We start from the raw sequence: 13,342 nt of genomic DNA, 5'->3' as shown, positions 1-13,342 counted from the left end.
AGATCGTACTTTTTAGAGAAATGTCCTCTGGTCTGATGAAACAAAAATTTAACTGTTTGGCCAAAATGACACATTGTATGTTTGGAGGAAAAAGGGGGAGGCTTGCAAGCCGAAGAACACCATCCAACCGTGAAGCACAGGGGTGGCAGCATCATGTTGTGGGTACTTTGCTGCAGGAGTGACTGGTGCACTTCACAAAATAGATGGCATCATGAGGGTGGAAAATTATGTGGATATATTGAAGCAACATCTCAAGACATCAGTCAGGAAGTTAAACTTGGTCGCAAATGGGTCTTCCAAATGGACAATGACCTAAGCATACTTCCAAAGTTGTGGCAAAATGGCTTAAGGACAACAAAGTCAAGGTATTGAAGTGGCCATCACAAAGCCTGACCTCAAGCCTATAACAACTTTTTGGGGCAGAACTGAAAAAGTGTTTGCACGCAAGGAGGCCTACAAACCTGACTCAGTTACACCAGCTCTGTCAGGAGGAATGGGCCAAAATTCACCAACAATGTGGGAAGCTTGTGAAGGCTACCCAAAACATTTGACACAAGTTAAACAATTTAAAGTCCAATTTCTACCAAATACTAATTGAGTGTATGTAAACTTCTGACCCACTGAGAATGTGATGAAAGAAATAAAAGCTGAAATAAATCATTCTCTCTGCTATTATTCTGACATTTCACATTCTTAAAATAAAGTGGTGATCCTAACTGGATTAAATGTCAGGAATTGTGAAGAACTGAGTTTATATATATAAAAATATAGGTGTATGTAAACTTCTGACTTCAACTGTGTTTCTCTAATATGCGTGGGAATACTTTGGAACAGATTTCCAAAATTAAAATCACTTGGAGCTCATTTCCTGCTGTTTTTAGAGTCTTATGTCCAACAATAAAAATAATAATTCTCAAGAGAATTTGTGGGGCCAAATAAAACCACCCACGAGCCAAATTCAGTGCGCAGGCCGCCAGTTGGGGAACCCTGCACTACAGTGACATGTCCATACCTGACGGTGTGTATGACCTGAGTGAGCCAGGGTCCAGTGAGCTCAGTCTTATTCTCCCAGCCACCGTACAATCTCAGCTCCAGCTCTGTCAGGGTGGAGGGGAGCAGAGCACCTCTCACCAGCTTCACCAAGCGATGAGTCACCTCCTCTATCATTTTCTATACAGACACACAGAAACAGACTAGAGTCCAAAAACAATACAACAGTACCACTTTGGACCCATTACAAGGCACTGCCCATTTTGCTTTAGCTCTGAAAACTGTAGACACTGATGAGAGGGCATTCTTATGGTTGTAAAAAGTGCATCTAAAAGTATATCCAACACAACTCACCTTAAAGTCGTTCTGTCTCTGCCTGGCATTCTTCTTTGACTTTTCAACCTGGCCAGATTTCTCTCCAGTCTGATAAAAGCACACGTTTGACAACAGTGAAAATATGCTGTGTTGGATCATTACATTCATGACACCCAATCACTATCTGTTTTATGTACCTCGCTGAAGAGGCTGCCGTTGACGTAGGAGATCCAGAGCTTCCAGAAGTTGGGCAACTGGCCAATCACCACGTCCGAAAGCTTCTCCACAAACTGCACCTGCTGGGGTGTCTCATAATGCCAGGCTGCAACACACACAGACAGGAGACAGACCGGTTATAGACAGACAAGCGAAAGTAGCTGAGTAATATAGTGTTGTACATAAAAATATAGAATAGTTCACAATTAAACTTTACAAATGTACACAGTGCTGATGTTTTTGGGGGAAACATGTCCACAACCCTTTAAAAACTCCCAGGTTGAAAATGTCTGGTAGAGTGTATATGGTTATACTGTACTGTAATATAGTAGGGTTACTCACTGCTGTGGCGAGGGGTATGCAAGATGCCCCCCTTATTCAGAGGAGCTGTGTCCCTGATCCTACTGAAAGCCGATGGGCGAGGGTCCCCCTCTAGATCCAGGGCTATGGCCCCCAAGCTCACTGAGATGGAGAGATAGAAGGAGAGGGGGAGAGAGAAAAGAGAAATAAACCCACAGGAACACATACTTGAGAGATTAAATAAACCTTTTTCATAATAACTCCCCATTCCTCAATAATCTCAGCAGGCTTTCACACCAAACAATCCCTCCCTTGCTCCTCTCCTCCGTTCTTTATTTGTCTTCTGAACCACCTCTCCCCTGGCCAGTAACAGAATGCCCCGTTGTTTCAGGGTGAAAGAGAAAAGTAAAGGGGGAGGATGAGGAGAGGAGAAGCAAGCAAAGGGGAGCTGAAGAGAGGGCAGTGGGTTTGTACAGGGCAGAGGTGAACTGGGTTTAGCCGGGCCACACTGGGCACAGTGATGTCTGTGCGGATCTGAGTCAGATTACTCTGGCCTGATCAGGCCGCTCACTGCTCTCCACTAGATGGTGATAGAGAGCTATAGTGGTCCTGCAGCAAGGGGGTGACTGGCTGACTGGCACTCTTATGCTGATGGCACGGTTATCTTGCACCCTTGCTTCCAGTGCACTTGGCTTAGTGCACTCCTGTGGGGCACTGGGAGAGGTTTGGTAAAGAAAACCTGGACGGGGTGAAAGGTCAGCTCCGTGACCTTTGGTCTTTGACATGAAAATGAAACCTGCACTGATAAGACTATGATAGAAACTCAGGGTAAAGCACTAATACAACAACACCGCTAGAGCTTAAATAGCACGCCTACAGATCCTTATTGTAAACGCATTGAGAAGAATCCAGAACATATGACACACACACACTCACACACAGTGAGTCACAAACTCATTCTCTTGTGTATGTTGCGGTCTATGAGCTTTGGTGAAACCCCCAGACTGCTTGGGCAGCAGGCTTACTGTACAGCAGATCAAACCTTTCCATCTCCAAATGTGAGGAAAGTCTACAAGGTGAGTCAGACAGACCAGACACGGTTTTTCAAACACATGCATATATAGACGCACAGTAAGAAGAAACACATATGTTTGGAAGTACATATTTAGGCATACACACACAGACACACACACACACACACACACAGAACACCATGGGAAAGGGTTCACCCGACACCTGGATCAACAGCAGCAGCTCTCATCCTTCTCTCTATAAAAAGAAAGATAGGAAAACATGGACAAGAATGAGAGAGAAAGCAGCTCCATATGTGCAGAGTGTGTGTCTGTGTTTATAGGGTACGGCCATACACAGAGTGTGTTACAAAGTATCTTGTGTGTTGTGTGTTTAATGTGTAAGATTAGAAAGTTAATTCCTTCTGCGAGTGTGTGTATGCATGTCTGTGTATGTGTGTGTGTGTGTGTGTGTGTGTTGAAGACCCTGTGTGTCTTCTGTCAGCGCGGTGCAGCTCACTTCCTTCTCTACCCTGCAGGTCGCACGACTTCCTGTTCCCCACTGGGTCGCAACCCCGACCACACACACACTGCTTTCTGTCTAAACACACACACACACACACACACACACACAAGATACATATCCAGTGATCCTGTAAAGGACTAACACATTCTACATACACTATATATACACACAAAAGTATGTGTACCCCTTCAAATGAGTGGATTCGGCTATTTCAGCCCGTTGCTAACAGGTGTATAAAATCGAGCACACAGCCATGCAATCCTCATAGTCAAACATTGGAAGTAGAATGGCCTTACTGAAAAGCTCATTGACTTTCAAAGTGGCACCGTCATAGGATGCCCCTTTCCAACAAGTCAGTTTGTCAAATGTCAGCCCTGCTACAGCTGTCCCAGTCAACTGTAAGTGCTGTTATTGTGAAGTGGAAAAGTCGAGGAGCAACAACGGCTCAGCTGCGAAGTGGTAGGCCACACAAGCTCACTGAAGGGGACCGCCGTGTGCTGAAGCATGTAGCGCGTAAAAATCATCTGTCCTCGGTTGCCACTCACTACCGAGATCTAAACTCCTCTGGAAGCAACGTCAGCACAAGAACTGTTCGTCAGGAGCTTCATGAAATGGGTTTCCATGGCCGGGCAGCAGCACACAAGCCTAAGACCACCATGCACAATGCCAAGTGACGTTGGAATGGTGTAAAGCTCGCTGCCATTGGTCTCTGGAGCAGTGGAAATGCGTTCTCTGGAGTGATGAATCACGCTTCAGATCGGTGTGGAAGAACTTGACTGGCCTGCACAGAGCCCTGACCTCAACCCCATCTAACACCTTTGGGATGAATTGGAACGACGACTGCGAGCCAGGCCTAATCGTCCAACATCAGTGCCCGACCTCACTAATGCTTGTGGCTAAATGGAAGCAAGTCCCAGCAGCAATGGTGCAACATCTAGTGGAAAGCCATCCCAGAAGAGGGGAGGCTGTTATAGCAGCAAAGGGGGACAAACTCCATATTAATGACCATGATTTTAGAATGAGATGTTCGACGAGCTTTTAGTATATGGAGCTGCTTTCTCTCTCTCCTTCTTGTCCATGTTTTCTTATCTTTTATTTACATTGAGCTGTTCAAATGACAGAATTACCAGGCTGTTGATATGAATACAGAGATTCAGGCGAGTTTGAAATTGCCCCTTCATGTTTTTTCTTAATACCCTAACACTGCCTAATAAATACCCTAAGACTGCACAGTGAAGATCTGCACCAGTCAGTGTGTCCTGGCCTTCTAATCATTCACCGATTGACAACGTTATTTTCCTACAAACACAATTGCTGCTAATTGTATTTCTCGTTGGCGGGGTGTGTATTGTTCAGGAACTAAAAGCAACACAGTTTGTAATTGAATTGGGCAGAAATCGATTGAGATAACAGACAAATAAAATGGGAGCTTTTAGACATACAGAAGCAACTGACTGCTAGTGCTGCCCTGCTCGCTGCTACGCTACAAACCAACCAACCACACACAAAAATGTGATTAATTGGGTTTCAAACGAAAGGAGAACACATTTTAGGGTATTTTCACAGGTAATTATTAGAGTCATAACAACACACTAGAATGAGCTTCCGATCCTTCACGTTCTGGAACGTTCCAGACATGAGAGGAAAACTACAACAGTTACCAATAAATCGAAGAGCTATAGGCTTGCCCTGTCACGCGTGACTCTGACAATAGGTCTCAAGGTCCATTCTGCTAACTACAACACTGGATAATAATTAGTGTGTGTGTGTGTGTTTGATGATTAAATAAAAAAAAAGAAAAAAAAGATGTAACCTTTATTTAATGACGATGATTGATGTGAGGAGTGAGTGGGGCTGGTGGAGGAAAGGTTTGAGAGATACTGGCCTCAGGTGTAGCTAGGTGGATGTGGTCTTGGTGGGATTGGGGCAGTGGGTGCTGCTGTTGAGGGAAGCTTTTGGTAAGCACTGGTTTTGGGTTTGGTGTGGGGGGCTGAGGGAAGCGGGGATGTGGTCTAGGAGTGTAAATGGCTGCCAGGTGCGTAGAGTGGCTGAGCTCACAAGACAGGGGACAGGAGACAGCTGCTGCTGCTGAGTGTGTGCATGTGTGTGCATTTGATATTCAATGATTTCTTTAAATAATGCCATAAGTGCATCTGAGTGACTGGTGTCATCCATGTACTGAATTACAGACTCACCTTACATACAGTAGGCCTATGCACTCCGAGCCCTAACTAAATTCACAGACAGACACTTGACTTCCTGTCTCCGTATAGGCTAACAGCTGTCTGACAGCTGTGTCCAAGTGTCCATGTCTGTAGCGATGTGTAACTAACTCGATCCCAGAGATGAGTGATGCAGCTCTGTAGCTCAAGGTGAAGAGCATTACAGAGAGCACAATAACCCCCCATACTCACGGAGCCCCGGAAACCACTGTTACCCTTAGCATTAGCCCTGTTTATACTCTGACTCCACTACATACGACAGCCACCACCCACGCAGTGTTCTGTCTGCAAGCCTAAGATCACCATGAGCAATGTCAAGCGTCAGCTGGAGTGGTGTAAAGCTCGCCGCCATTGGACTCTGGAGCAGTAGAAACGCATTCTCTGGAGTGATGATTCACACTTCACCATCTGGCAGTCCAACTGACGAATCTGGGTTTGGCGGATGCCAGGAGAACGTTACCTGCCCCAATGCATAGTGCTAACTGTAAAGTTTGGTGAAGGAGGAATAATGGTCTTGGGCTGTTTTGCATGGTTCGAGCTAGGCCCCTTAGTTCCAGTGAAGGGAAATCTTAATGCTACACCATACAATGACATTCTAAACAATTCTGTGCTTCCAACTTTGTGGCAATAGTTTCAGGATGATAATGCCCCTGTGCACAAAGCGAGGTCCATACAGAAATGGTTTGTCAAAATCAGTGTGGAAGAACTTGACTGGCCTGCACAGGGCCTTGACCTCAACATCACCAAACACCTTTGGGATGAATTGGAACTCTGACTGCGAGCCAGGCCTAATCGCCCAACATCAGTGCCCAACCTCACTAATGCTTGTGGCTGAATAGAAGCAAGTCCCTGCAGAAATGGTCCACCAACATCTAATGGAAAGCCTTCCCAGAAGATTGGAGGCTGTTATAGCAGCAAAGGGGGGCCAACTCCATAAGAATGGCCATGATTTTGTAATGAGATGTTTGAYGAGCAGGTGTCCACATACTTTTATACACAAAATAGCATGTAATGTTAATATTCAGAAGTATTCAACTCCTTGAGTCAATACATGTTAGAATCACCTGTGGCAGTGCAATGCAATAAAATGCAAATTAATTACTTAAAAATCATACAATGTGATTTTCTGGATTTTTGTTTTGGATTCCGTCTCTCACAGTTGAAGTGTACCTATGATAAAAATTACAGACCTCTACATCCTTTGTAAGTAGGAAAACCTGCAAAATCGGCAGTGTATCAAATACTTGTTCTCCCCACTGTATATACTGTATTCTAGTCATGGCTCAATCCTATATAACTAGAACAATAATGTCCATATTGTCTATGCACACCCTTATATATAGACACAGAGTGTACAAAACATTAAGAACACCTTCCTAAAATTGAGTTGCTGCCCCATGTTAACTCCAATGCTTCCCACAGTTGTGTCAAGTTGGCTGGATGTCCTTTGGGTGCTGGACCATTCTTGATACACAAAACCTTTGAGCGTGAAAAACCCAGCAGCATTGCAGTTCTTGACACAAACCGGTGCGTCTGGCACCTGCTACCATACCCCATTCAAAGGCACTTAAATATTGTGTCTTGCCCATTCATCCTTTGAATGGCACACAAACGCAATCATGTCTCAATTGTCTCAAGGCTTAAAAGTCCTTCTTTAACCTGTCTCCACCCCTTCATCTACATTGGATTTGGAAGTGGATTTAACAAGTGACATCACTTAGGGATCATAGATTTCACCTGGATTCAACTGGTCAGTCTGTCATGTAAAGAGCAGGTGTTCTTAATAACAGGGGTGGCTAGCATTTTTTTTGGGGGGGGGGGTGATATGTACATTTGTGTGTGCGTGTCTGTGCATATGTGTGAGCATGGGTCTCTACTGCTCATCCTGAGCAGACAGTTTCGCATTCACATTATTCCTGGTACTGATTTAACAGAGAAACAGCTTCATTGGGGTTAATTGTTCCAATCCATCTGTGCAGCCTAGTGTGTGTGTGTGTGTGTGTGTGTGTGTAGTGTAACATGTCGGGCCCTGAAACCCAAGTCCAACACCGAGAGAGATGACAGGAGGGCGTGTTGACAAATGGCAACCTAACCAGTCTGACTGAAATTGCAAAACGGGGGGCTTTTCTTTCTATCTTCCGTGCGTGTGTGTTTGTGTGTGTTTGTGTGTGTGTGTGCGTGCATGTATACATAGATATAACGTGTGTGTGTGTTTAACTCACCTCTCTGGCAATTGATAAACTCCTCCTTGCAGTTCTGCATGAGTCCGAGGATCCACTTGTGCTGGGCGGAGATACACTGCCAGGCAGGGTCCCCTGATGCATGCAGGTCAGACAGGTACCTGGAAGGAACACACACAGGCAAGGGTGAAAATGTGGGCACAGCACTTCACAGGTGATACTGACACACTCAGGTGAGAAATGGGTGTAAACAGCACTTCAGTATGACACCCGTTAAAATCTAAACCCTGTGCTGTCCATCTCCCTCAGCCTAACTTCCTCCCCAAAAGCATCATCCCATACCCACAGTCCTCTTCCCCAGTACATTCCCTGTACAGCTGCACTCGGTACTCTGTGGGATCATCACAAATGAGTCTGAGTCACTGACTGTGGCTCTGGGCTGGCTTCATCACATAGCAGGCAGACCAGACTAATTTGCTCCTCATTACAGGAGATCCCTCTGAACCCCTAGCCAGCCAGCCTCTACAGTATGCCCCCACAAGATCTGAGTTCAAGCAGTATTTCCAAATACTTTGGACATTTCATTGCCTAGAGTACCAGATGTACGGATTTTGGTATACACTTTGGGGAATATTCTATTGGTTAAATTTGACCAGGCAAGTTCAATCAAGCACAGTATTTAAAATAACATACATGGAACCATTTTACTGTGATATGTGGTTCGTCTCTGTAGACATTGTACCAATGCGCCAGCTTAACACGTCTGTAGACGTTCCCGTGTCAGTTGGGACAGAGAGGACGAGTCAGAAATTGGAAGCGCGTCACCGGTAACGCCACAGCTAAATTACTAAAATGTAAATKTTATGTAAAAACCCAGGTCTGGTTTAGCCTACCCTCCACAGCCCCCCAGGCAGCCAACCAGCTAGTTCACCCCCAACACAGCCTGCTAGTCCCCTTAACGTGTGTAAGGTAAACTGGGGGTATGGTGGGCGTTTAAAGCTAGCTAGCTATAATGTAATGTAGGAGGATGAAAGATGGCTGCTGTGGTCTAGAGCTGCACTCTCTCGTTCTGACGAGTCAGTCTGAGCAATAATAAACCAGCCAAGACCACAACTATGCAGGATGTAGGGAAAGGGGGAGAAAGAGGGAGAATGAGAACAAGACCAAGGGGAAAAGAGGAACAAGGATAGAGAGAGACAGGGAAGTGAGCGAGAAAGAGAAAGTGAGAGAGAGGAGAAAGAACAAGACATGAAGAAAGATTTATTTTAAAAGCACATTTTCTGCCCAATGACCGCGGTCACCGTAGAGTTACGGGGGAAGACCGTCAGGAAAATAAAATAACCGTCATAACGTAAAAAAAAACATAAATAAAATGAAGACTTGTTTGCTACAACCCCTTGCTGAAACAATAAGCAACCACGTTTCATCGCGCTGTAAAGAGTCCATGTTACCACGGAAATGGTAGCCGTCTTCAGTCCCCTGTTTGCTCCACAACACAAAATTCTAAAAATGTCTAGAGAGGACGCAGTTTTAGGGTTTTGTGTTGTGGAACAAACAGCTCACTGAAGATGGCTGCAGCCGGCGTGCGGTTGAGTCCGTATCCATGGTAACACGGTCCGTTACACGATTATAAAATTAACGTGCCAGCCCTAAAGATGAGGCAAACAATGAGCCAGAGACAGAAAGTAAGAACAGAACGAATATGGGAAATGTAATACACTAAAACCATAAAGACATGACTAATTTTGCACTGCGTGACATCTAACCCTCTACAGTGCAGTATGTGTAAACATAGTGAGACCGTATGTATCTCTTCTGGTCATGCAGGGTTGAAGGTGTCTCCAGTAGCTTGTCCAGGAGCAGACTCCTAAGAGCCCCGATCCTCGTCTCCACCTCGGCATACACTACACACAGACAGGAGAGACCATTGTCATTACTCTTGTTGACAGCACAGTAAACTGGACATCACCCCTCTTCCAAGAAGCTCAGTTCACCCTACCTTTTTTAAAGACCGAGACCTCCGTGTTGCTGAACAGAGACTTGGCTTTCTCATAGTCATTGATCACCACGTCATAATCTCCCTGAAGGAGAACACATACAATTCTCAAGACAGCTCACAGACAACAATATCACAAATGGTTCAAAAAAAATAAAAAATGTTTATTGATATTTTATTTGACAGGGGTTTATTTCATACGTGGAGACACTTGTGTGTACAGTGCACTGGACATGAACACAACACTTTGGCATTCTAGCTTCTCTAGCACCACCTTCTGGATGCCGGGCTGGAGTTTGAGCAACAGGTTGAGGTGTGCATGCTGTGCGTGTGTTCCATGACATAGACTGACCAGGTGAATCCAGGTGAAAGCCATGGTCCCTTATTTATGTCACTTGATAAATCCACTTCCATCAGTGTAGATGAAGGGGAGGAGACAAGGATTTTTAAGCCTTGAGATAATTGAGACGTGGATTGGGTATGTGTGCCATTCAGAGGGTGTCTTTGAACAGGGTATGGTAGTAGGTGCCAGGCGTACTGGTTTGAGTGTGTCAAGAACTGCAACGCTGCAGGGTTTTTCACGCTCAACAGTTGCCCCTGTGTATCAAGAATGGTCCACCACCCAAAGGACATCCAGCCAACATGGCAAAACTGTGGGAAGCATTGGAGTCAACATGGGCCAGCATCCCTGTGGAACGCTTACGAAACCTTGTAGAGTCCATGCCCTAATGAATTGAGACTGTTCTGAGGGCAAAAGGGGGGGGGTGCAACTCAACATTAGGAAAGTGTTCTTAATGTTTTGTACACTCAGTGTATACCTTCTGTATGTTGCGTTCGATGTTGAGCGGTAGGTTGAAGAGGAACTTGAAGCGCTGCAGGACGTTGAGTGCGTTCCGCGTTGAGTCAGCTTTATCCTTCCGCCCCAACACCTCCTGGAACAGAGTGTCTGCTGTATCACTGGCTCCTGGGGTGGAGGGAGAAGGGGGAGAAGGGGGAGGGAAATAAAAGGGAGAAAATAGAGAGAAGAGGGGAGATAGATGGAGAGAAAGTGCGAGCGTGAGAGAGAGAGGGTAAGTACTACAGCCATCAAGAAAAAGTTAAAAGGATAAAAAAAAATWTTTCACTATTAATACATATCTCTCTGACATAAAGAACCTGGTTTTCCTCTGTGGTGATGGCATGTGTGTGTTATATTATCTGAACTTAGAGGGGTGGAAAAAGAGTCAAGGAGTGTGACAGGTATCTCTTACTCTAGTCCCTCTTTTTCTCTCTGGGCCATTAGTACTCTCCGGCTTCTTGGGTGGCCTCGGAAGTGGAGGCAAAAAAAGAAAAAACAAGGACTCGCTAATTTAAATCAGAAAAAAAGACTGCCAGGCGTCCGCCAACCCCACCAAATCTCAAAAGGAAAAACATTGAGATTTAAAACACTTCGCTCCCGACTCTATGCTCTGACTGACGAGATGTCATGTGTTTGATACTTCGAGGGGCTGTTTGTGATTAGCTGATGGGTTGAGGGTTTGACGGGCGGGTGGGGTGGGGTGGAGGTTAAGGGGGTGTATGGGAAGAAGACAGGGGTCTTGGGTCGAGGCGCTGTGGGGATGAAAGCAGTGTCCGGCTGAGAGGTTTATTAACCTTCAACCCGGAGGAAACCTTTCCGTTTATTCACCCTCCATGATAGGTAGGAGACGCATTATCATGTATGAGATGAGAGGGGCGGACAGAGGATCCGGCTGGAAGATCTACTCTCCAGACAGGGAAGAACGAACACACGCGGCGTGGTGTGTGTATGAGCTTGTAAAGAAACGTCCTAGTAATTGAACTTCCAATAAAGACAGAAGTGGAAAGAGGATATTAACCAATGGCACCTGGGATGATGTCTGCGCTCAGCTCACACTACATGATAATAGCAAGAAGTAGAAAGATAGAAATGCAGATGGATGATGGATTGGTTGATGGATGGGTTGATAGATGATCATTCGTACATGGATAAAAGGATGGATGGATGGATAAATGAATGGATGGAAATTTGGATGAATGAACAGATAGCTGTATAGATGGATGAAAGATGCTTACTGTTGAGGACATTCTCCAGGCGTTGTGTCATGGAGCCCTCCACCCTCTCTGTCCCGTCTGACTCCAACCTCTGGTGTATAGCTGCAACAGAACAATACAGTTTTATTCAATTATGTGAAAGATTGTGATGATAACGGCTCAGTTCAATCAAAGTAGGCTGGCCCTCTWAGAAATCTCGTAAATCGATGMATTGCGCTCTCTTTTTTTTWATTATAAAGCCCTGCATGCATTAACTTCCATTGTACCTTACTTCATTGTTAACTTATAGACGTAGGAGATACCAGACACGGTCTCAGGGATGGCTAACTCTGGAGATCTCAGAGTTAAGTAAGACGCAAAGAAATGAAAAGTAGATTTACCTGTGGAATAGGGGTGGCAGGGTAGCCTAGTGGTTAAGAGCGTTGGGCCAGACACACACACACACACACACACACTTAAAGCTTTAGGCATTCTAAATAAGTGTTCTCCCAATTTCTAATTGGAGGGTTGACAACACAAAAAAAAAGAACTGTCTCTATGGCTACAAAGAACAAACAGCTTTTAAACCTGTCCAACAATGTCATGAATTCCACAGATTAGCCAAATCTGAGTTCATGTAAATATCATACAGCTATTAGATCGAGCCTAGGCTACTTATCCATGTTCTTCAACGTGCACTAGTCACAAACTGTTAATACTAGAATAGATACATACGGCAAGGCGTGGCTTAACGTGACCACACCCCAGAGTAGGGTACTCCCGTTACTCCCATGTAATTAGCCTAACTTTGGCGTCATCCTAAACAAACTACTGACACTTTTTTTGTAGTTTCAATAAACTTTTTCAGCAGCATCAAGTGTCGTTATTAAAATACTTTGGCTGTCACAACAACAAATTACTTGTATGATACTTACTCTGCCACGAATTTATTACCCGATCTGCTAACACTTATACTTACGTCACTGTTTGTTTCCCCATAGCTTTTTCGCCGGTTAGCTGATGTTAGCGAGAGAAATTAAATCTCAATCTAATTCGCTTGTCTGAGATATGTCGCGTAACTACTTCCAGTCTTTGCCWACTCTTGAACGGTCTAGAGTTGTTTGGTCTATATGTCCTTTCAACTTTCCGGGGACTAACTAGGGACACAACCCTACCAAATGGACCAAAACAAAGTAGCCTATGGTGATATCTACACCTAGTTGGTGGAATCTCCAAGTTTGCATAAATATCCAAATGCAGAAGAATATTATAGCTGTTATTTGGACAGATACAGCTCACTAGTCATTACTACAAGCGAACTAGCAAGCTTTATACAAAGCGATTTACCGCGGATTAAGTGTTTGAACACACATACATGTATAGAGTAACCGTAGCCCACAACTTCACATCATCATCAAGCGTGAAACAATGATGTCCGCCTAACCTTGTACTTGGGCAGTTGATGAAACTGAATTTGGTGGTCTTTTCTCATACCATTGTTGAAACAAAACAGTATGCAACAGCTTTTCGGCCTCTTAAAAGCAGGGTTAGTTAGC

At 44.7% G+C, this 13,342-nt stretch overlaps 1 protein-coding gene across 3 annotated transcripts in view; it reads right to left on the bottom strand.

Moving 5' to 3' along the window:
- The window catches only part of LOC111971180 (exocyst complex component 2), a 99,401-nt gene that overhangs the window by 25,668 nt on the left and 60,391 nt on the right, over positions 1–13,342 (bottom strand). For 2 of the 3 annotated variants that reach the window (XM_023997970.2, XM_070446226.1), the window contains 9 exons: positions 11,829–11,909; positions 10,574–10,719; positions 9,759–9,840; positions 9,561–9,663; positions 7,802–7,920; positions 1,864–1,983; positions 1,503–1,627; positions 1,345–1,413; positions 1,013–1,170 (listed from right to left, as the gene is read on the bottom strand). In XM_023997970.2, coding sequence (XP_023853738.1) covers positions 1,013–1,170; positions 1,345–1,413; positions 1,503–1,627; positions 1,864–1,983; positions 7,802–7,920; positions 9,561–9,663; positions 9,759–9,840; positions 10,574–10,719; positions 11,829–11,909 — 1,003 coding nt within the window. Of the gene's footprint in view, positions 1–1,012; positions 1,171–1,344; positions 1,414–1,502; positions 1,628–1,863; positions 1,984–3,057; positions 3,091–7,801; positions 7,921–9,560; positions 9,664–9,758; positions 9,841–10,573; positions 10,720–11,828; positions 11,910–13,342 lie in introns of all 3 variants that reach the window. The other variant, XM_070446225.1, reaches the window with a different exon arrangement.

The sequence above is a fragment of the Salvelinus sp. IW2-2015 genome, linkage group LG13 (genome assembly GCF_002910315.2).
Source record: "Salvelinus sp. IW2-2015 linkage group LG13, ASM291031v2, whole genome shotgun sequence".
NCBI lineage: Eukaryota > Metazoa > Chordata > Actinopteri > Salmoniformes > Salmonidae > Salvelinus > Salvelinus sp. IW2-2015.
This window is presented reverse-complemented; position numbering and strand designations above follow the sequence as displayed.